The sequence below is a fragment of the Hydra viridissima genome, unplaced genomic scaffold (genome assembly GCF_058129835.1).
Source record: "Hydra viridissima isolate aposymbiotic clone 2 unplaced genomic scaffold, HvirCarnegie_v1 scaffold_4, whole genome shotgun sequence".
Lineage (NCBI taxonomy): Eukaryota > Metazoa > Cnidaria > Hydrozoa > Anthoathecata > Hydridae > Hydra > Hydra viridissima.
In genome coordinates, this window is record NW_028324303.1 from 2,099,170 (window position 1) to 2,122,226 (window position 23,057).

The window sequence follows — 23,057 nt, forward strand, 5'->3', positions numbered from 1 at the left end:
GCAAATACAAACTTTTGTTCAAAAGTTTGTGTTCAAGTGTTTTGAAAATTACCAGGGCATGTTGATAGGAAGTCTCATTAAGATTTTAGTTTCAACAACAAGTTGCAAAAAGGATTTTAATTTGCTTTTATAAGTTGTCTAATTTAATGGATGGGTAAATATTTTTTTATTTTTTTTATTTTATTGATCATCAGCAAAGATAAAGAATAATTTACTTCATTTTTTTAGATTCTAAATTAATTTCAATGAATTTTTTCGCAGCTGTTAAGAAAGTAAATTACTTAGCAGGTATCTTATATTTTTATCCAGAGTTCAAGCTATGATATTGATGTAGTATTGTGACATTACTATTGCAATGTGACTGGCTGATATTTTTTACTAATAGTGTTATAATGGTATTATGAGATTATATAGGATAAAAATATTTCTTCTAAAGAAAAAGATTTCTTTTCAATTACTGGTTTATTTGAAAATTATTAGGTAATTATGAAAATTATTTGATAATTATGATGAATATGTCATTTTCTATTTATGATGAGGATTTCATTCTCTATTTAGGCTCAAAGTTTTTACCGCTGATTACTTTCCGATGCTTAGCAACACACCCTGCATCATGTTTGTTTGATCATCTAAAGTTACAAATCAAAGTAAAAAATTTCTTAATTTTTAAAAGAATGCCTGCATAATACCAGTTTATCTTTTTTTTTTACGATTTCTTTTTATGCTTTATATTGCTATCTATTTTGTATTCAACTTTTTAAATTCAAATGAATATAATTAAACTCACAAAATATGTTTATGTTTATCTTTATATTGAATTTTTAATGCAGACAGTTGGACCAATGACAGTTGCTAACTACATGAAAGAAGCTCTCACTAATCCAATATGGGTTTGATCCTTTTTTTTTGCTTTTTTTTTTACAATATTTTTTCTTTTTCTTTGTTGACACTTTTTCGAATTTTTAATCTTTTCTGATATTTCTTAGGGTTATTATATGAAAAATGATGTGTTTGGTGCTAAAGGAGACTTTACAACATCTCCTGAGATTTCACAGATGTTTGGAGAAGTTCGGCTTTTTACATATAATTTAATTTTTTTGGACCCTGCTTTTGTTATTCTCAAGATATTGATTAAAGTTAGAATTTCATTGTGATCAGCGCTTTCTTATTTCAGTTAGTAGGCATTTGGTTTATTGCGCAATGGATTCAAATGGGTAAACCTTCTGGTGTCCAGCTTGTTGAGCTTGGACCTGGAAGAGGAACGTTAATGGCTGATGTATTGCGGGTAAAAAAAACTAGGGTTTGCTAAAAATCTTAATTGTAATTTTTTTAAATGATTTTTTCTAGCAAAATTTGAATTAGCCAAATAAAATAGTGACTGAAGTAATTTTAGGAGTTTAAAGAGTCTCCCACTCGTCTTCGTTAAATTTTTGCGTGGATTTATTTAATGTCAATTAATCTACGCAATATTTTTTATGCGCATCACTCAACGTTATTTATGCGCATCCTATGTAATGTTATTTATGCGCATCCTGCGTAATGTTATTTATGCGCATTCTCGTAATATTGTTTATGCGCATCCATGCAATATTATTTATACGCAAAAAGGTTGCTATAATATTCATTATAATGAATATACTCATTCTAATGAATATTATAGCTATTCTTCTTGCGTGTAAATAATAAATGTTAATAAACGGGTAACCATCTCTTCACCAGGTGATGAACTATTCATCTGGTATCTCCAAAAGATGTTTTAGATTTTCTTCTATGTTGAAATTATTCCACACAAAAATTAATTCACATGAATCATCCATCAAATCATCATCATCCACCACTCAGAGTTCTGGTTTTCTTTACTTCAAAATTAGAAAACAGTCTACGTCCATTCTCGTTGCTATCTAATAAAATCTCGTTGTTGTCTCGTTGCTAGGTAATGAAACAGTTTCCTGAGACCCTTCCACATTTTGAAGTTCATTTAGTGGAGATAAGTGACGCAATGATCTCCTTGCAAAAGAAAAATCTTGGTATATCGTTTCATACGAAGGTGGGTTAAAAGTCATACAGAACTGTGTGTTACCTTTTGTGTGTTACCTTTGAATGTTAAAATTGTGTTTCTATGATTTTTTCAATGATAATTGCTTTTACTGTTGCTATAACTACATGTAGATGAAAAGCGGAACGTCGTTTTATAGGATTGTTGTACAACGCCGAATGGTACGAAAGTTAATTGGTTTGCTCGAATACAAGATGTCCCCAAAGGTACTGTTATTGAAAATAGAATTTATTCAACCAATAGTGAGCTTCTTACTATTTTTACTATTTTTTTTTTTTTTTTTTTTATTAATAGCGAGCTTTTATTTTTGCTATTTTTTTAACCAATAGCTGTCGACTTTTTCAACTTCTTTTAGGTTTGACATTTTATTTGGCGCACGAGTTTTTCGACGCTTTACCTATTCATTTATTTAAGGTAATAATTCATTTAAGGTAATAATTTATATTTCGCTAATAATAACCGGTTTTTATTAATTCCAGTTTTTATCAATTCTATTAACATTCATAACATTTTGCCAACATTAGAATTTAGTAAGATTAAAAGGAACTATCACAGCGGTGCACATCTAACATCTTATCAGGAAAGCAGCGTTTAACCTACCGATCATATGCAGTATTTACTTCGTACTCATTTGCTTAATTGCTAGCCAATAATTTTAGTTACAGCTAGTTCTTAGCTTTATGCAATAAATTAATATCTTATTATTTAGAAAGTCGGCGGATCGTTCCGTGAATTATTAATCGGATTGAATAGGTATGAAATCCTATGATTTTTGTAATTTACTTATAAAATATTTTATGTAAAACTAACTTTTCTTGTGATCAACATTTTCTATAATTTTTCATGATTTTTTAATGAAATCTTATTTTCTAATGAAATTCTTACAAGCTTGATAAACACGTGATTCATCATGTTAGTTCTTCTTTAACTAACAATATCATATAATTTATGTAATGTATATATGGTCAAGAATTTTGATTTCAAACCTTATAATGACCAACACCTTGTTGCATGGTTTCCGTTTCTTACACTAACTGTTGTTGCTGTTAAGCGCAGAAAGTGAACTTCAGTTTGTAACCGCGCCCGGTCCAAGCCCCGTCGCTCGAACGTTCATTGATCCTCAAACCAATGCGGATATGTGCGAAGTTTGCCCTGATGCTGCTGTCATTGTTTCTTACATGAGTGAAGTCATTTCCTCCAACGGTGGTTGTGCTCTTATTATTGATTATGGGGATTTAAATTGTGACCGATTCTCTTTGAGGGTAATTTTTAAATCTGTAATTGCATTTTTGACAATTTTGCGTTTTTTATTTTGAACACAAAGTACACAAAACGTTCACTGATGGTTAAATATGAACACTTTGTGAAAAAAATTCATTCGATATTACAATCAATCTGTAATGATGTCTTTTAAAACGTCACCCTTTGTGTTACTTTAGGGATATAAAAACCACGCTATAGTTGACAATATATTGACAAACCCTGGATCATGCGATTTAACTGCAAATGTTGATTTTGGTTTCTTGAAGCGTTGCATTCGTGGTAATGGTGTGTGATTTTAGTTTCTATTACATTTTTACATACAACATACGGATTGTAGCCAATAAATTGCATAATGAAATGTGCAGTCTATTGGCCATAATTAAAAAAAAGTAAAATAAAGTATATGTATATATTTAAACAAAATGTTGATTACAATAAAACAAAAGTTTTATCAGAAAGAACATTCGTTACTTGATTGCGTTAAAAGTTAAAACAAGAATTTTAATTTCAATTTAAAAAAAAAATTCTTGTATTTTTGTAGTAAGGAGCTATGGACCCATCACTCAGCAATCATTTCTTTTACAAATGGGTATACAGCAAAGACTAAAGGTATGTTTAAGACTTCAATCCCGAATATTAAATAATTTTTTTGTCTGCACCGTTACATTTTTTGTCTGTACTGTTACGTTTTTTCAAAATGCGATATGTTAGCGGTTTCTTTTTTTTAAGGCCTTGTTAAAGAAAGCTACCAGCGAACAAGCTCGTAACTTGACTTCATCTCTTGATTATCTCGTAAATCCTGAAAAAATGGGAGAAAAATTTAAATGCTTAGCGTTAACGAATTCGGCATCTCCAATTCCACATTGCTTCAGCTAATGTAAAGTCGTACAAGATGTTGTAACTAGGAAAAAAACCTGGAGAAATAGCGCGTTGCACGAAGGTCGGTGTATTTGATGACGTTTTTACTGAGAAAGTCCTCTTAGTTTTTTAATTAATATTAAGCGAAGAAAACTGACTTCTTCGTTTTAAGTTATTAAACTTACATTTTTGATATTTTTTTCTTTGATAGGTTGTTTTTCGAATATTTTCAACGGTTTATGTGCATGACTCAAACCGAATAAATATTAAAATAGCTGTCCTCTTGTATTTTTATTGCACTCTTCTCATTCTTTAATTCGTTATCTTGAATGCTTTTATCGAGAGAGAGCAATGTTCTATTCTTACTTTCAGTATCATCAATTTGGCATGTGCATGGTTTATCGAGAACACATGTGCATGGGTTATCAAGAATAGAGTTCTTCAAAATGTAGTTTTGAATCGCAAACGGCGCTAAGCTTTCTCTTTGATTCAAATACATGAGTTCTAATTTTTTAACATTTTCTACCGTCAACATGTAGAGATGATCTGGTAAATCTGAAAATGTATCAATTCTTGATTGAGTATTTGATTGAGGAGTAGAGGACAGTTCATTTATTTCATCGTTCCATTTTAATCTAATTAAAACGAATTCAGTTATTAAGAAGTGTTCTTATAAAAAATGTGAAAGATGTCATACTCAAAAGGGAAAATAAAATGAAAGATGGCCGATTAATCTTAATATTTCTTTAAAAAAAGTAAAAAGTTGAACATAAAAAACCTTTGTGGAAATTTACAGCAGTAAACAAACAGAAAGAAGATTGAGAGAATGATGATTACTAAACCAAACCCAATGATCCATGGTATCAAACCATTGCTGACTAAAAAAAAAATGAAAAAACACATTTTATTTGATGTGTGTTGCCTTTGCTCAAGTTCATTGTTCTCTGTAATAATCGACTCACATTTTGAGTTAGACTTAATGCATAATCCGTTCTCATCGTTGTAGTCAGTTCCACAGTTGCATTGAAAACTTCCCAGTTCGTTTGAACATTGTTTATCGAGAAAACAGACCTCTGTTTCGCATTCGTTTAAATCTTCAATGGCGAGAAGGTTTGTTGAGATCATTGGAATCTCAGATATGCTGCTATTGAGCATCCCTATGGTTATGTCATCTTTACTAAACGTTAAGGTTATTTTTAAGCCAGCACCATCGACTGATATGTTTGTTGCGCTCATACTTGCAAAGTCCTTCAATTCTATCTCCACTCTTTCTTTAAGTATCAAGTTATATGAGTTACAACCTACGTAAAAATTCTTTATTAAAAAATATGAAATTTAAAAGATAATGCGAATTAATCTAGAGTACATTTCATTGTAAGATCTCTTTATAATTGTTAATTCAGTTTTAAAGTTCAGTCCCCCCCCCTCTCCACCCATCCCCCCCCCTCTCCACCCACCCCCCAACATACAAATACAAAAAAGTGGTATTTTAATCTTTGTAGACAGCACATGGTACATAGTTTCTTAAACATCATTGAGTATTATTTAAATATCATTGAGCATTCTTTAAATAATTCAGATTTGTTTTTAACCGAAAGTAAATCTTTTTTGTTTTTTATTAGGAAGGAAAAAATGTGTTAAATTCTTCAAACGAGTTCTGGAAAAAACGTTTATTCTTAAAACACAACAGTAAATACTTTAAAAGCATGCGCCTCGATTTTTGGAGTGTTGAGAAATTAGCTTTGACATCCCAGCCGATAGAGCGTTCTCATACAAATTATTAAGAATTTTTTAAACGTACTCACGTTTTTCGCATAATTGACCGTAGTAATACCTTCGACAGAAGCACGTGTCTTGACCCTTTTCGGTTATGCAATTTCCATTAAAACATTCTTTATCACAAAGCTCTGCTAAGTTAATGAAAGCGGCTGCAACAGCGAGGTAGAGAAATTCTTTCCGTAAATATCTCCTTTGAAACACAAATGAACCCATTCTGACTGATGATTTTATCTCTTTTAGAAAATTTTGTACGCTTTGAACTCTTATCTCCATTTTTCTTTCTTTAAATTACAAGATATTACATAATTTAAATGTAATAAATAAATTACTAGATATTACATAAGCACAATTAGTGTGTGGGTACTTTTAATTCATTTTAAATCTTCGCACTTTGCAGATTATTATTTCTCAATTTTCTGTAAATTGCTTCATTCATATCATTATATATTGTGTGTAATTTGGCTACCTTGATTATACTGCTTCCGCTCATTTAAATCTTGGCATTGAACGTCAAGTGAACTCTAGAAAGCTAATTTGACAATAAGATTGCCGCCTTGAGGTACGCGTGGGTTTAAAATAGTTTAGGAGTGCAGTGTAAATTCAGAACTAAATCCATAAAAGATCAATGAAGTGTTGACATCACAGAAGTAAATTTGTTTGTAAATGAAAATTTAAACAAACAAAAAAAAGTTAGACACATTAAAATATTTAACTATTGGAGAAATTAAGTTGATCATTGCAATTAATAAAATATTTAACTATTCGAGTTGTCAAGCTGATCATTGCAACCGTCTACAGGTATAAATAAAAATACCACAAAAACAAAAAAAATGTAAAAACATAAAAGCAATACGAGAATTAACCTCAAAAACGCAAGTTACGTAAATATCCATAAATATTACATATCAGCGTACACTAAGTGCCGCACAGGTTTTGATGTACTAAACTCGGTAAGTTATTGTTCCCTGGCGTTTCAGAAAAATGCCTTAAAAACTGGAGCGAGGTGGGATTGAAACTAAAGGTTCATGTGAATAAATTTCACATGTCAAAAATCCGAGCTGACTTATCACAACCGAGATCAATTATGTTTTTTGTTCTAAAAATCATCATTTAGCAATGACAATATTTTCGTGCATCCTCGAGTCAAATTTCGCTTTGGCAAAAAAACTCATCGGCAATGAGGTTCGATTTTTTTCTTCTACTCGAGCGATTTTGAAGGAATTATTGCTAGTGGAATTTAAAGATGGAAGTCTGAGTCCCAAGTTGTTTGTCTGGCATCATTTTCCAGCCAGGGAGTTTTAAAAATTTACTTCGCTCCGAGTGGCTTCGCAACCCAAATTATTTAAAAAAAGGTATGAAACAGAATACATTATTTTCATAGCTGACCATCACTCTGATAATGTCTCTTTTAACACGACCTAGTAGTATTACATTATGCAAATATGGTTTCGTATCTTGATGAAAAACGCTAATAACCTGCCAAACATACCTGAATGTTGCACAATCAAAGACTTTTTAGTTATTCTGAAAAGAATAGTTTACGTTAAGGGCTAGCGAGCAAAAAATCTCGATCAACTTCGCAGTATGACGTACTGTGCCTCAAGAGAATCAGTCTTGATCTCTGAGGCAAAGATCAATTTTCACGACCGACCACTACGTCCTCGAATGGGAAAAATCAGAAGAAATGACGTCATTGAGAACATGTCAATAGGATAAAAAGTTTTATAGAATTTATCTTTTTCCTAATAAAAAAAATTTTTAAAAGAAAAATTGAGAAAAATTAAGAAATTATTATTTTTTAAACGGTGCACAAAATTTTAGTGATCATAGATTATTATTTGCTTCACTCAGCAAAGTTGGCTAAGTTGTAATAATTTTATTTCCTAAATATTTTATAATGAAAACAAAAAGCCGAAGCATCTTCATGACCAAAAAAATGCGTTTGAGAATTAAATGAACTCTTTTACAAAAATAAATTTTGCCTTCATTAAAAACACCGCTAACGCTTTCATCGTACCGCTGGTTTTGGTGCATCGAGGATTTGCAAAGTTTTCAAACTGTTTTTTTTTTATTTTATTTCAGTTTTTAATAATTCTGTGTTTTTACTCTGGAAAAGAAACTTACTGAGATAAACAATTTACTTTCCCTCGTAATATTTGTTTCAAACCACTTTTTGCCTGTATCTACAAGAAGCAAGGAAGAATGAAATTCCTTCCATCTGTCTAAAAGTTACTTTTTGAAAAATTAAAACTTTGTTTTTTTGATGTTCGCTAAATAACCACGTGTTCAAAAACAATCGCGTGTTGTTTTTTTTTCACGACTATAAAATCACTTTAAATAAGTCTGATGGCTGGTCTTAGAGAAATAATTTTGGCCATCACGAATCAGCGAGAGTCCTTAAATAGGGATGCAAGTTTTGATGTGAATGAGGTTTTTATATCCTGGACTTGTCTTTTTTTTAAAGTAAAATCAATAAAAATCATTAACAATACTGGCTCGATAATAATGCATAAATCAATAATTATGGTACTTTCTTAAAAAAAAAAAAAATCGCCGTAATAAAAATAAAAACGCAAGTTAGAGAGATAATTTAACAAAGTTCGTTCGAAGCAGTGATTGCGCATGCGTTTGTTATTGAAGAAATCAACAAAACTTGTGAAAGATAATAAATAACGTTGAGATTTCTCTATTTATAGTAAATAGATTTATCTACTTCAAACTTCCTTGATTTTTTTAAATGAGATCTAAGACCGCCAACACACTATACTTTTCAAGTCCGTAAATAAACTTTAAGAAATGAATATTACTTATCAAGTTGGATTTAGAAAAAAAGACAAAACAAAAGACAACAACAAAAAAACAAAACAAAACAAAACAGTGATAAAGATATAAAAAGCAAAGAATTAAAGGTAATTAATTAATATTGAGACAGGATTATTATTTTTGTTATTATTATTACTATTTTAGTGATGTGTTTGAAAGCGGCTGCTGTCTTTTTTTTCAGAACATTTATAATTTAACACTTTTATTGATTGCGTTCTAACATGCGTTCAACAATCGTAACTATTATTTGTATTCATTTTACGCTTATTTATAAATGAAAAATTAATAACATCTGCCTATTAGTGTTAAAATGACTGAGAATTCGTTTCTTGACTTATTGCAGTAAGTGCTTGTACTCAAGTTAATTCGAAGCTCACATAAAGCCTTTTTTTTTTTTTCTTTTCTTTTTTTTTTTTTTTTTTTTTCTTTTTGGATTTTTAATAAATTGAGTTGTGAAATAATTACATAAATTAATGTGCAATTCAATCTTAAGAGTGCTGGTGATCAGAAAAAAGGTGAGTTGGTTAACGTTCATGTTCTCGTATAGAAAAAAAAGATAAACGCCTGTTAAATTTATTTTTCAAGCGTATTTTGAAAAAAATGATCTAAAAAGTTAAAACCTTTAAAATTTAAAGTTTTTTTTTTACCTTTTTTTCTAAACGAAACAAACAAACAAAAAAAAATCGCTGTTTCAACGAACATTAATAATGCAACGAACTTTAAAAAACAAAACTCGACTCCTCAAGTTACTTTTTGTGTATCAAAGTTTAACTCCAGGGAACCACAATTTATGAATATTATAAAATAAGCAGATGCATATGGATTAAAAACCATGTGTAAACCATGTGTAGATCTATTCGCAGTGAATTATTTGAAAGTTAGGATATTAACGATTGTATCATAGGTATTCTTTTTCTTAAAAAAAAAACATCAAAGGTTAGCTGTGATGCCTTTTCAATAACATTTTCATCCTACTTCATACTTTTTTGGTTTTTCGCTTGGTTCTTTTTTGCGTTCATTTCTTTGTGGAATCAAGCTAGAGTTTTAAATACTTATAGATGATATCATTGTGTGCTTTTATATTACGAGCAATTTGTATTTGTTGCCCGCCTAATTTAAAATGATAGTGTAAACATTTCATCTGTTTCGTCCAAGTTTTACTTGAAGTTTACAGAGAATAAAATCAAATTTGTAAAGTCTTCTTATTGTAAAAAGGGTGGAGAAAGGAAGGACCTGGGCGGGAAGGGGAGGGGTACTTTTAAGATTGTAGAGAACGATGCAGCTTGCTGTAGCAATGACCACTTTCATTTAAATTTGATTTAAAAATATTAAACTTTCGTACATTTTCTAAATTTAAATAACCATTTGCACTGATATTTGGTGGTACAAAAAGTCCGTAAAAAGAATTGTAAACAAAACAGACTTTCCTTTGTAACTATTGACTTTGCAGTGCTTAAAGATAGATACAATTTTTATTTTCCCTTTACTTAGGTTTATAAATCTTAGTAGTTTACAATTGTTTATTAAGAAAATTAAACAAAGTTTTTTTTTTTTACTTAGCTGGAAATTAAAGCAACTTCTTTTTATTTTGTGGTGAAAAGCGCTTCAAAGTAAATTGCCACTTTTTTTCCTTGTTGATAGAAAAAAACTTCTAAAAGCACGTTTTTGAGCGTTTAAAACAAATTTTACTTCCACAACTCTACCACGCGTTAGACGAATAACAAATTAAGCTTATCATGGCTCCTCTCGGTCTCCCACTTCTCGCCAATTTCTTTTCAGTTTCATTTTCTCTGGAAAAGTCATGAATTTCAAACCACTACTAAAGTAAACTTAGACGAACACGGTTAGTACTCAGGTAAGTAACACGATTAGTACTCAGTCTGTGACCGTCTGATATTTATCAGATGATTTCATGTTTAAATTGGTGAACTTTTAAATTCAGAAATAAATCTTTAAAAATGTATTACTTAGGAATAACGCTCTATTACAATTGTTGCTTCCGTTGAGACTTAAAAAAAAAATGTAATTTGGGATTTTTTTTTTATCTCTAAGCCGTCATTATCTTGCTGATGTCTAGCCATCATAATCTCTAAAACGGTGATTATTAGCCTTTTTTTTTGTTACATGGGTTTTGTTTTAGCAATTGGTTTTGAAAAAATGTGTTGCTGCCACATTGAGTTTGAAGCTTTTCGTTTTGAACCAAACAACGAATCAGTCTAAAATAACACTGCCTAGGATTGGTAGTGAACTGCCTTGCTTTTAAATGCTTTCAATGAGTTAAACTTATTTCAAACGAGCGAACCTAATCGAACAGAGAGATTTTTTATGAAAAAATAAAAGTCTAAAGTAGTGATTAACTTAGAAATAAGAAATCATTAGGTTGAACTGTAATCGAGAGTAAGTAATCGAGACCAAAATGTTTAACAGCTTTTTGAATCAGGTTTCTGAAATTTTTTGCTAGGATTGTGTTGCTTATTTTTATTCTCATTTTCTTTTGTTTATCGTTAACGGCTCCGTATTTTTGATGTGTTTAAAGTGCCTTGGAATGTAAAGAATTTTCTTCTTTAATGAAGGCATTAATTATTCAAATTTCTTGAGTGATAATGATTATGAAAGAATTAAACAAAACTCCGATGAATAAATAAACAAAGAATCTCGATTCATCATTTTTATATCTGTGCCTCATACACTTTCGATGCAGATGGTTCATACTATCCGCTACTACCTCTCCCCCTCTAAACTTTTTCCCTTTGTCCAATCTTCCGGTTACTGAAAATATTTGTCTTTTTGCGTTTTATTTAATAATTGATAGTTTTATTGTGAAAGTTCTATTATTTCATTGGCTCAATTATCATGTTTAAAAATAAAGCTTTTTAGAATATCTCTGCTAAAGTGGATATACAAACACTTTAATAACAGTTCTTGCATTTTACAGAGAAGGGTTGGCTTTATATTTGCTTTGCTTAAAAGTAAAGGGTGACTCTCGTTGTTAAAAAAGAAAAGGTGGGTTTTTTTTGAGTTTAGTAATAAACAAAAGTTTAGTCACCAGTTTAACGAAAATTTCACGAAACCCACCAATTTCATTTTAAAGATTTGACTGAAAAACCTGGGTGAGTTTTACAGCTTTAAGAAACCGTCTTTAACGACTTCATAATTATTGACGTTGGTTAAAGTTATATTTCTGATAAAAAGCTTTCGTCAAAAAATTTATTAAAAAGGAAAAATTACATATTATATGAGCAAGCATTGATACTTAAAAACATTTTATTCAAGGAAAAACCACAAAATTGCGAAATACAATCAAATGAAGCTGATTTATAAATCCCACATTCCTTTGCAATTAAAATGGTGTAATTCTGACGCATTTCATTTACTTATAAAAATTGTTCTCCAAAAATTAGTCACGTGCTTAGCGTGAATGTTTATGCTAAATACAGTCAATACAGTCAAAAGGAATTGAGATAGACTTTAAAACGCTTGAATATTGCTTCTACAAATGTTAGATTTTGAGACAAAAGGAGCGTTGTGTATGAGATGTCAACAAAGATCTAGAGATAATTGATAATCTTTAAAATATTCTCTTTTCGAATTTTTTCTTTGTTTGCAATCGAGGTTTGTTTCTAGTTTTGCTTTTAGAATTAAGATTGATAAGCCAAGGATACAAGGGAATCACCAAAGTAAGTTTTTGGCCACGGAATAAAAAATCAGCTTGTAATGGCGAGTCTAGAAAATATAATAAAAAAATCGTGGTAACAGGAAAATAAAATTGCGTTTAACATTCTCTAATAGCGTTAATGCAAAAATACATCTTTCTTCGATGGTTTTTGAAGTATATGAATAAACAGCAATAGATGTATGTAACCAAAGGGTTAAATGCATCTATTGCTCTGTATTTTTTGTAAAATGGATTTTTTTCTGATATTTAGTAAACTGCTTTTTCTATGCTAATATAAATCGTTTTTGAAATATCTTTTCAAGAAATGCTGATCACTGAACAAATAAGAAAACGATCTCTCCCCAATATTCCAAGTACTGACCAAACCAGAGATAATCTCCGTGGGTTGTATTCAACAGATTATGATTATAATAGTTCATACAGCGTGTTTGGAAGCTTATCTCCTATTCATTGCCATTGCATGTCGGTGGGTAGCTCACGCAAATCCCTAATTGATACAGATCGCCAGCTCTCTTACGAAGATTCACTTAGTTCAAGCGGCTCTTCTCTATATCTCAGTGATGATACTCACGACTCTCAAGAAACAGTTCTAGAGAACAGACATTTTGAGCACGCTCTAGAGTGTGGTGTTTTTGACGGTGTGCAGTCAGAGGTTCGTAGAGAACGAAAAAAAAGCTTCAAGAAAGTTTCGAGCAATTCAGAAAAGACGAGTGAAGAAAAAATGGACATACCAGAATACTTAAAGCGTTCTAGAAGCAGATCGTTCGAGTTTACTCCGCTTCTGAAAAGCAGTAAGCGAAAGAGCGATACGGGAGCAAACTTGAACAAGATGCGGAACGAGCTAGTTGCCAGTGGAATAAATCTTTTTGAAGAAGACAACTCGACGATCGACGAAGTCCATGAAATGCAACAACGTTTTTATTCAGGACTGAAGTTAACTGCGCTTCCATTAATCACAGTACAATCGATTGATGATTCATCGATGATCATTCCCTCAGCTACTTCAAGACAAAGAAGTTTATCCCTGGTGTAAACTGGTGATCCCCGGTGATCCACTTCAGCATGACATCATTTAAAATTTACAAAACCATTTGTACCGGGAATTAAGTGACCTTAAAAAGTTAGTAAAAAAAGGAAGAAAAAAAGGGCAGTAATTAATTTGTGCTTTTTCCCATTTTAGTTTTGTTTGCCTACTTCGTCTATTTTTATGAATAATTTATTTGAAATAGTTTTGTTGCAAGTATTTGGTGTACAATAGAGTCAACTGAGTTATTGTTTATACTATTATTTTTATTATTTCACGTATTTCTCTTTTTTTGTGTACAGTTAAAAAGGTTACTGGTCGTTTCTTTTTCTGCTCATTTTTTTCTCGTCTCCTTTAAATGTAACTTATTTTAAATTGATGGTTCTAATTATTATAATTAATCTAATTATTTTAAACTGTGTTTGTATAAAGTATTTTTAATAAAACTGTTAAATTTTTAGTTTTTTTTTAAGTTTTAAGAGAACAACATTTTGTGTGTTTTCCTTGATCGCTTGATATCGTAGTAAGTTTGAATAAAATCATCCTCGCATTTTTGAATTTTTCGCTTTTATACAATATAATTTTTCGCTTTTATACAATATGAAAATCAATTTTCGCTTTTATACAATATGAAAAAAAAGGAGACCCCAAAGCATTCATGGCGCTTGTTTAACATTTTTATGAATTCGTCGGACGGTTATGAAACTACTTTCCGCTAACTTTTAAGGCAGGAATAACGTTGTGCGGCAGATAATAAAACTTTAAACAACTTTGTGCAGATGAATCGTAACTTTACGGCGATGGATTTTAAACTTTAACCATCTGATCAAGTTTTCTCAGCAGCTAACGTTAAGACAAGTCGGCAGGTAATAACGACAATTTAAACAACTTTACGCAGATGAATCGTAGCTTTAACCGTCTCATCGTTTGTTTTTTTTTAAATTACAAATTACAATTTAGCACAATGCCAACGCCGATAAATTAATTTAAGCTTTGTTGGTTAGATACGAACTTAAATTGAGATCTGGTGCAATATTCATTAAATATATTCATTATCTTTCAAAATTAGCAGTAGCTAAAACTGTAGACATGAACGTCCATTGAATATTTGCTCTTTGTACCAAAGAACACCCAAACTAATTTTTAAGTTCTCCAAGCTACGCAAGAACTTAGATTACAGAGTGTAAAAGAGGTTGCAATACTACAAAGACTTAGAAAATGTTTAGTCCCTCATCTCAAGAAATGTCCATGACTGCTACATAAAAAGAAATGAGAGGCTTGTTGTCGGAGTAGCTGCGCAGGTTGACCAAAACCCAGGCGCGCCTCGAATAAAGAAATAAGCGTACACAACAAAAGTATCTCCAAAATTGAGGGTAGGTACCCAGTACCTTCCTAGTACCTACCAGACTTGTGGCCCCCTAGCTCACCGGACTGTAATCCTCTTGATTTTCACGTGTGGGGTGTAGTTGTTAATTATGGTGCATTAGACGTAATTTCGTAGCGCTCCATTATGTATCTTAAAGTTTTACTTTTCAGAATAATGGAATTTTAAAAAGTTCAGTTTTAACTTTCATCGGCAATCAGAAGTATGCCAACTACTGTTGATGACCTAAAATATTCCTCAAAATTTGCAGGAATCATTTAAGTGAATTAGAAAATAATAAAGTTATTTAAGGAATGATTTGGCTTCCTTAATCAAAAAATCTTTTTGATTAAAGAAGCCAAATCATGGAATGAACTTGAAAATTACATTGAAAAAGATGAGACCAAAGCTTCAAAGTGAACATAGAAAAGATTTTTTGAATTTGAAGAACTTGTCGCGTTGAATGACACATGTGTATAGCGGTTATTTTTTAACAGATGAGCGCAAGTTTTAGGTTAAATATATTTTTTGCATCTAACTTTAACAAAGAGCAGTAAAATATACATTTTAATTTTTTAATTTTTAACTTGTAAAACATTGAAAATCTTGGAAAGTCATTCAAATAATTACGGACGTTAGTGTACAAAAAAAAAGGAAGTCGTAACGTGCTTTCTATCTACCGAAAATAAAATAAAAAAAGAATTTAAAACGAAGAAAATATTTTATGAGAAAAATTCAATTTCATAGTTTCCTCTTCAAATTAGACTTATCTGAGTGATTGGTTTCAAATTCAAAAACGGGAAGAAATATTCACGATAAAAAAAAGATTAAAAAATTGTTGTTAAAGTAAATATCCTTACTCCATCCAAATAAAAAATGTTTTTCAAATATTTTTTTATAAAAGCAGTGGTAGTTCTCCCAAAAAAGACAAAGGTTGATTAAACGACTATATCATAATCAAACACTCTAAAAAGTTTGAGTTAAAATTTTTACCCACGCCATCTTATCACCCTCTTTTTTTTGGTGTTTCACCAAATGGGGAGTGATAAAATAAAGAGGGCACAATTTTTGGAAATTTGTGGAAATCAAATGTTTTTACTTGCATATAGATCAATTTATCTTGAGAATATATACTCTTATTTTTTAAAAGAGTTTATAGAAAATATCATAAGCTTATTTGAGCATCAAGATCTTAGCGCTAGTGAAGTTTCGTAAACCCTCACTGTGATTACTTTTCCTTAAATAGTTTTCCAAAAACTTTTTTGAAAAAGTAATCTTTGTTTTTAAAAAAAAATTCTAAGTTGACTCCTAACTCACACCACAGTTTATTTTTAAGTAAGGGGTTGCATTACCAAATTTTTTATTCAGAATTCTCAGAATCATTTAGAACGTCTCAAAATATGACAACAAGATATTGGGTAAGAATGAACTGAGTCGATTTCTTGGGTTTTTTAAGATACCTATCATGCACTAGGATTCTAAGGATAAGGAAATAATTAATTGTTAAAAATTTTCTGAACTTTATCAGAATTTTAAACAGATGCTTTCATTTAAGATGTTAAAAAACTGAATTTCAAAATGAAAAATGAAACCTTAACTAAAAAAATACGAAATTACTTTTATTTTCTCGTAGTTCACTAAAAAAAAACTGTAAATTTTAAAACTTGAAATTAATTTAATTTCTTTGAATGGTTTCGATTTTGCAAGTATTTTTGAAATCCACGGCACCATGTGACTAAGAATAAAACAATGTGTAAGGTTAAGAAGAATAATGATAATTTAAAATAAAAATAAGACACAGCACGCTTAATGAAGTTAGTGTAACAATATCTATAACTTGCTGTTAAAAATGCTTATTTTAAAATGTGATTTTTTATTTAGTTTTCAATTTTTAATCGAAAATTAATCTGCAAATTTTCCACCACTTTTTACCGCAAAAAGTTCGTCAAATAAAAAAAAAAGTTCGTCAAATAAAAAAAAAGTTCGTCAAATAAGAAAAAAAAGTTCGTCAAATAAGAAAAAAAAGTTCGTCAAATAAAAAAAAAAAGTTCGTCAAATAAAAAAAAAAGTTCGTCAAATAAAAAAAAAGTTCGTCAAACAAAAAAAAAAAAGTTCGTCAAATAAAATCTGCATTGTTAGGCTTAAAATTTTGACTCTTGGGAAAATTTTTCTGAAAAATTTCCCCAAAATTGATTTTAAATTATTTTTATAAGGCGAAAATTTGCGGAAAAAGCAGAAAAAAAAAAAAAAAAAGAAAAGTACAACGTAAAATGTGAGAATGTATCTGTTATTTTTTTACTTCTTACTTTGTACTTTTTTTAACTTTTTCTGCTTGATCTAGAAAGGTATTCCTAATGTTTTAATTTCTTTGCAAAAAAACAAGGAAAATTGTAGTATGTACAGGATAGCATTTTGCTAAATAACTTTAACAGCTGTTAAGAGTTGTTGATAAAAATGTGCGTTAACTTTAACGTTGTCTTACATGAAAAAAATTCAGAAGTGGTGGTTCCCAATGGGCAGAACAGTAAAATAAATTATGAAAATAGTGTTTTCGACTTTTCGTGTTTATTTCATTAATTATTAAAAGCAACTATGTTATTCATTATCATAAGTAAAAACTTAATTGCAGTCAGCTATTGCAGTTAATTGATAAAACATCTCCATGACTGGAGCCACATGAAAGAAGTTTCCAGCTGCACAAAAACTATTCAGAGGAAAATGATAGCTTATCAAAATATTGAGCGCATCTGAAGTTCAAGTGAAGTTTTTCATATCTTAATTGGTATTATAATATATGTTTAATACTATATTATTAAATATAATATCATTATATAATATTACATTTTTATATTATATATATCATGTATTATATATTAATCTAAAACTTAAATATAAAAACATAGTTTACCATAAAATTTTTTAAAATACTTTATCGCATTTTTGGAATAACCTGACCGCTTTGCCCCTTCTCCCTTTTTTGCAAGGTCTGCAAGACCATCGTTTAAAATGAAGTAAAATGGTCTCCATTTTGTTTTTTGATCGACACAAGATTCTCTGACTAAAACTTTATGTAATGTTATGTGATGTGACGTGATTAAAAAAAATAAAAATAAAAATGTTTGAAAACTTTTTTCTTTCTAAACATCAATAAAATTAACCCAAGTAGCAACGTTCATGTGGCTCAACAACGGTCTGGTTGGCTGCGGAACATGACCAGGCCTGGCGCAGTACTGCAATGTTCATCGGCTTAAATATGGTACAGGGCTGGCTAGCCATTGCAGAGTCTGGCAAACCATATATTATACGTACATATCAGTCAAAAATCGAAACAAAGTCTTAGATTTCTAATTTTTTGATATCTAATTTATTTTAATTAGATTATTAAAGCCCATCAACTTCAATTTTTAAGCATTGAATGTTATTTATAAATCTTTTAAAATGAAGAAATTCGTCAACAAGAATAGTAAATTATTTTTGACAGGTAAAAAAAATCAAAAAAATTTATATATTATTATTATTATACTTACATACCTTTAATTTTCTTCGGAAACGCTTTACGACCCAGTGGGCATGCATCGTCCGCACGACGCTTTACGGATGCTTTATGGACATTTTACGGACTTATGGACGTCTTAGGGACGTCGTGCGGAGGATGCATGCCGACTGGGAAGGGGCTACTTATTTTACAACTTTTTTTAACTATCAATAAGTTATTTGTATCATCATCGAAGCCCCCTTAAGAAACATTCAAAACTAAGATGTAAAATCAATTTGTGTAAATAATTTATACCAGGTTACAATTATAGCAACTATATTTCCATCGGTTGATATTTAACAATGTTCAAAATTATTTATCTCAACAGACTTTCTAATGGCTCTTTGTTTTCTGCCTCCGTTACAATCAGTAGCTCCTGATAATTAGTGAACAACGGCTTTTAGATATCACTTTCGGATGCATCTTTTGTTGGAGGATTTTTTCTTAAGGTGGTACACCAGGGAAAAAATGAAACTGTGAAATATTATATAAAATGTATCTTTTTGATGAAAACTTGTTTTGATAAAGTGTTATAATTATTTTTATTTAAAAAGATAAATTTTAAAACTTATTAAAAATGCATAATGGCGGAAAAAAGAACAACAAAGGCTGTATTTCAAAACATAATATCTTTATCTAGTGAAAAGATTATGGATTAAAAATCGATACAGTTATAAAACAACTTATTATATACTGTTTAACCCATGCATTTTTAAATTTTTTGAAAATTACTCTTTTTATCACAAATTTACTAAAAAAATTGAAAATTTTTGACTTCCTCTATAGATTTATAGCAATAACTTCTTTTCTAACCAAATCCAAGGAAAACCCATGGGTCAACCGGAGCATCAATATTAAATAAACATTTCCTGAAAATTTCAGCTCATAAACATAAACTGTACTTAAGTTATCATGTTTTGAATTTTAAAAAACCCTAAAAACATTTATGCAAAAAAAAACAAGAAATAAAAAAGAATAGATCATTTTGAAATGTTAAAACTACTAAAAACCACCTGCTACATAAATTCTTTTTTCTTATCCTGTTCAGTATCACGGGAAACCATTTTATTTGATCTTAAAGATTTTCTCCTACTTTTTCCTTCATTATTCGATTTTAAATTCATTCGTTTAACACGAGCAATATTTGCTAAAACTGATTTTTTTACAAGTTACTGAACCGATTAAACCATAATACTTTAGTACATTTAAGACACCATTTGCACCTTCATTGTAATGGATCACTGCTGAATGATCCATTACAATGAAGGTGCAAATGGTGTCTTAAATGTACTAAAGTACTATGGTTTAATCCCATTTCAAGAACATTTTTCCCTACAAAGTTGTTTTTGGTTATACGAGACCATATCAAAGAGTTTAATGCTTCATTACCATTCTGAGTTTCACCATGCAGGCATTTTTTGAGTAACTCATCAGCTTGTAGGTCTTGGATAATAGGAAGAATTAAAGCCTTTATCCATGGTGGAATTGACATAGATGAAGTTATATTTTTCTTGCTACTATTCCAGTACTTACACCATGTTTTAGTTGTTGTTCTAGGGCAAAATTGGTGTCGATAATCATTATCAGGAAAGCTAGTAAAATGAAAGAGTATAGCATAAACTGCTTTTTTCATTTGGTATAAATCTCCTTTATTGGCTCTAATAGCAATACCATAAAAATTTTGCATTGAATTTATAAGTTTTTCTGTCAACTTTCCTTTACCAGAAATAGGGGTTTTTGTTCCTTTGTATTTTTTAACCAAATTACATAATCGTGTACCTAACCTTTTTTGGACGTGACCAACACATTCCAGTTTTTCTGGTATCACTTTAAACTCATGATAAGGATCAGCAGATAAAACATCGTTAAAAGATGATGTATCTCCATCACCGAGATATTCCGTATAAATCAAATTATTCTTTTGAACAGATCGCTTGAAAATATTCACTGCACCAATAGATTCCATTGCTCCAGAAGATTTATGATGATTAATGGAACAATCATGTCCTACTTTCCAAGAATCAAACTTTGGTGAATGTTTTCTCTTTTCCCACATTTCACACCCTTTGCAGTGTTTTGAGAGAACTTCTACATCAATACACTTACCACCAGATAATGCAGTAACTACTCCATTCAATGACATGTGCCCACGTTTTTGCTAAGAACCATCAATCGAAACACGTATTTTTGATGGTTCATTGGTATCATCACCATTTTGAAGCTCAGTAGCGGTTTTTTCATACTATTATTTGCAACTTCTTTGTAAGCTGTCATAACATTTTGGCTAACTATTTGAAACCCATTCAGTGTCAAACAATTTAAGTTCATGCATCGAGAAAACGATTTTATAGAACTAAATCCACAACCAATTTCTCGAAAACCAATAACTCAATAACTGCACGCATATTTACTTCAAAAGTTTTTTTTTTACTTTTTTCTGGTTTATTTTTTGATAAAACTCTTAGTGAAGTGTAACTACACGTAGACCAGCCACAAGCTGAGCAGTTCATATTGAGTAAATGAGAAAAACCCATTCTATGACTTAATTTATCTTCAATTAAAAGAGGAGAATAACAGCACTGACAAACTGTTTTTAAAATCAAACTTTTTAATATGGTAAAATTAATCAAAACGAAATAGTTATCAATTTGTTTATCATCAAAACTTTCAATACTATTGTCAGTAACTAGTTTCTTAGCACTGAGACTAGTTGGAACAACTGATGAAGATGGAAATATTAAAGGCTGAACAGTAGAATAATTTTTATTAGGATGATATCCATTCCATTTTCTTTTAACTTTTCTAGATAATTTTTTTTTACTTGACATCTTAACAAAAAAAAATCAAATAAGCAACAAGAATGTTTGTGCTCTGTTTAATCAGGTTTGTGACTTCTATCAATGCAGTTTAGACCGGGAAAACAAGAGCAATTCTTTCTTGATGACTTTATGCTTTCATCTCAAAATTGCTATTGAAAAAACAAGTCCAAAATCACTTCCAAAACAAGTTAAAAAATTGTTGCTATGAGGTTGCTAGGGAGTTTTAAATGATAGTGGGGCTCAAGTAGGTCAAAGTTAAGCTATATATTTAAACAAGTATGTCGAAAGTTATTTTTAAAAGTCAACTTAAAGGGTCAATCTTTCATAAAATTTAAAAAAAAAAAAATCAAAAAAATTTTTTTTTTGTCATTTTTCTTCCTGGTTTTTCTACATTTTACTACCACCTTAATGCTCCTGTGAATATATATCGTAATTTATAGCTAAACACAACACATTACCTATTACTAAACATAATACTAAAAAAAAGATTCCTTACTCCAAATAACAAGTCGGTACTTCAAGTCACGAAATAGTTTTTTTTCAAGCTCTCCCTGTTTTGACCAAATAAATTTTAAGAACCTCATTTTTAAATAGAGCTGAAAACATACGTCAGACTGCTTCTTTTACACTTTGACCACACTTATTATATACATGTATATATATGTAATTAATTATGAATATTGTTTTAAAAACAGTTCAGATCAATACGAATATCAATTTAAAGCTTAAAAGTTTATTAAAAATCAATTTTTCTGGAGTTGATCTTTTAGCGGAGGAAGAAGCATTTAAAAATGTTGTTTCATTATAAATAAATTTATCATCAATGCTGCTACTAGCAACTCCAACACTACATCAACTCTAATCTCTGTTTATGGAATCTCTTAAAAATCACATGGATTGCTTGTATCGATCTCTGCTGGTTTTGTTACAACTGTTTGACTAACAAAAGGAAGCGTTAAAGAACTCTGACTGATGTTTTCATCAAAATATGGTTGACTATATTAGATGAAAACATTTTACTACAGCTATTATTTCACTAATTGATTATATTATTATTTATCTTAGTTTATCTAGTGCGTATAAAAGAAAACATTCCGGAAGATATTCTAAAAAACCGGAAGATATTCTAAAAAACCGGAAGATGTTCTAAAAACAAAATGGGCATACTATGATTTAAATTTCCTTCTGAAACCAACTCCTTTATTCATAACTATTTTACTTATTAATGTTACTTGTATCATCTGTTGTAAAAGTTTGCATAAAACTGCTAAGATGACCAGTTTAGTCTCAGTTTTTTAAGATTTTGAAGAAGATCGGAAAATTAAGATGCTTAGAAATGGGTCGAAAAGTAGTCAGCAAAGCAACAAAGCGGCAGATCAGTAACAAAGAGGTAATAAACAAAAATGTTAAGTAAATAAAAAAAAAAGTAGATTATTAATTTCCTAAAAATCATGAACTAAAAACACAAAAGCGTCAATATCACATCATTTAGAAATAAATTATCTATAAAAAAGTTTAGACAGGTATTTTTTAATGGTTTATATAAACTATTATTTCATGTTTCATAAATCGGCCTGTTGGTCTAGTGGTATGATTCTCGCTTAGGGTGCGAGAGGTCCCGGGTTCAACTCCCGGACAGGCCCTTCACCTTTTATAACACTTTTCTTCATTCTTTAGGAAATAAGACGGCACTACTGTACTTTCGCGCCTCCTTTCTTCTATTGCGGATAATGAAAGCAATATTAAACAATATTCTAAAAAAAAAAAGAAAAAAAGGAAGAAAAGGAAAACAACGAATAACTTTCAAAATGCGTAGAAATTCTTTAAAAAAAAAAATAAGAAACACTTTAAGTAAACTTAG

At 30.2% G+C, this 23,057-nt stretch overlaps 3 protein-coding genes, 1 non-coding gene and 1 pseudogene across 20 annotated transcripts; 3 read left to right on the top strand and 2 right to left on the bottom strand.

Annotated features, from left to right (window-relative positions):
* The first annotated feature begins 147 nt into the window (after positions 1-147).
* LOC145183359 (protein arginine methyltransferase NDUFAF7, mitochondrial-like) lies at positions 148-4,671 on the top strand. 13 transcript variants are annotated; one of them, XR_016451509.1, is made up of 14 exons: positions 148-288; positions 559-647; positions 831-890; positions 987-1,067; positions 1,175-1,285; positions 1,934-2,047; positions 2,196-2,262; positions 2,412-2,470; positions 2,766-2,809; positions 3,113-3,318; positions 3,496-3,604; positions 3,861-3,928; positions 4,049-4,259; positions 4,550-4,671. XR_016451509.1 is itself a non-coding variant. In XM_090084073.1 (13 exons), the coding sequence occupies exons 1-13, from the start codon at positions 246-248 to the stop codon at positions 4,193-4,195; spliced, it is 1,239 nt and encodes a 412-aa protein (XP_089940199.1). In that variant the 5' UTR covers positions 148-245; the 3' UTR covers positions 4,196-4,457. The 13 variants fall into 13 exon arrangements, 5 of the variants coding, with proteins under 5 accessions (XP_089940199.1, XP_089940200.1, XP_079914821.2 ...); XR_016451511.1 differs by lacking the exon at positions 4,550-4,671 and having other exon boundaries at positions 2,170-2,262; positions 3,108-3,318; positions 4,049-4,457; XR_016451513.1 differs by lacking the exon at positions 4,550-4,671 and having other exon boundaries at positions 2,170-2,262; positions 3,108-3,318; positions 3,496-3,598; positions 4,049-4,457.
* Positions 3,715-6,465, bottom strand: LOC145183360 (uncharacterized). Of its 2 annotated transcripts, none has more exons than XM_080058697.2 (4): positions 5,983-6,465; positions 5,140-5,478; positions 4,956-5,055; positions 3,715-4,812 (listed from the first exon to the last, which is right to left on the bottom strand). In XM_080058697.2, exons 1-4 carry the CDS (start codon positions 6,227-6,229, stop codon positions 4,428-4,430), a joined length of 1,071 nt encoding a protein of 356 aa, XP_079914823.2. In that variant the 5' UTR covers positions 6,230-6,465; the 3' UTR covers positions 3,715-4,427. The 2 variants fall into 2 exon arrangements, with proteins under 2 accessions (XP_079914823.2, XP_089940204.1); XM_090084078.1 differs by having other exon boundaries at positions 4,428-4,812; positions 6,012-6,141.
* Positions 6,466-8,556: 2,091 nt separating this feature from the next.
* On the top strand, positions 8,557-13,968 carry LOC145183633 (uncharacterized). 4 transcript variants are annotated; one of them, XM_090085921.1, is made up of 2 exons: positions 8,557-8,865; positions 12,758-13,968. In XM_090085921.1, the coding sequence occupies exon 2, from the start codon at positions 12,760-12,762 to the stop codon at positions 13,486-13,488; it is 729 nt and encodes a 242-aa protein (XP_089942047.1). In that variant the 5' UTR covers positions 8,557-8,865; positions 12,758-12,759; the 3' UTR covers positions 13,489-13,968. The 4 variants fall into 4 exon arrangements, with proteins under 4 accessions (XP_089942047.1, XP_079915171.2, XP_079915173.2 ...); XM_080059045.2 differs by lacking the exon at positions 8,557-8,865 and adding an exon at positions 9,057-9,294; XM_080059047.2 differs by lacking the exon at positions 8,557-8,865 and adding an exon at positions 9,338-11,782.
* A 5,537-nt stretch (positions 13,969-19,505) lies between these two features.
* Positions 19,506-20,797, bottom strand: LOC149889378 (uncharacterized; annotated as a pseudogene).
* A 1,970-nt stretch (positions 20,798-22,767) lies between these two features.
* On the top strand, positions 22,768-22,839 carry Trnap-agg (transfer RNA proline (anticodon AGG)). The gene has a single exon. It is a non-coding gene; the product is annotated as a tRNA-Pro (tRNA).
* The last annotated feature ends 218 nt before the right edge of the window (positions 22,840-23,057 follow it).

Coding starts and splice junctions, on each gene's coding strand:
- LOC145183359 (XM_090084073.1), top strand. CDS start 246: ATGAATTTTTTCGCAGCTGTTAAGAAAGTAAATTACTTAGCAG. Junction 648..830: donor ATCTAAAGTTACAAATCAAA/GTAAAAAATTTC, acceptor TTTTTAATGCAG/ACAGTTGGACCAATGACAGT. Junction 2,810..3,107: donor TTATTAATCGGATTGAATAG/GTATGAAATCCT, acceptor GTTGCTGTTAAG/CGCAGAAAGTGAACTTCAGT.
- LOC145183633 (XM_090085921.1), top strand. CDS start 12,760: ATGCTGATCACTGAACAAATAAGAAAACGATCTCTCCCCAATATTCCA.
- LOC145183360 (XM_080058697.2), bottom strand. CDS start 6,229: ATGGAGATAAGAGTTCAAAGCGTACAAAATTTTCTAAAAGAGATAAAA. Junction 5,479..5,982: donor CGGTCAATTATGCGAAAAAC/GTGAGTACGTTT, acceptor ATTTTTACGTAG/GTTGTAACTCATATAACTTG. Junction 5,056..5,139: donor CATTAAGTCTAACTCAAAAT/GTGAGTCGATTA, acceptor TTTTTTTTTTAG/TCAGCAATGGTTTGATACCA.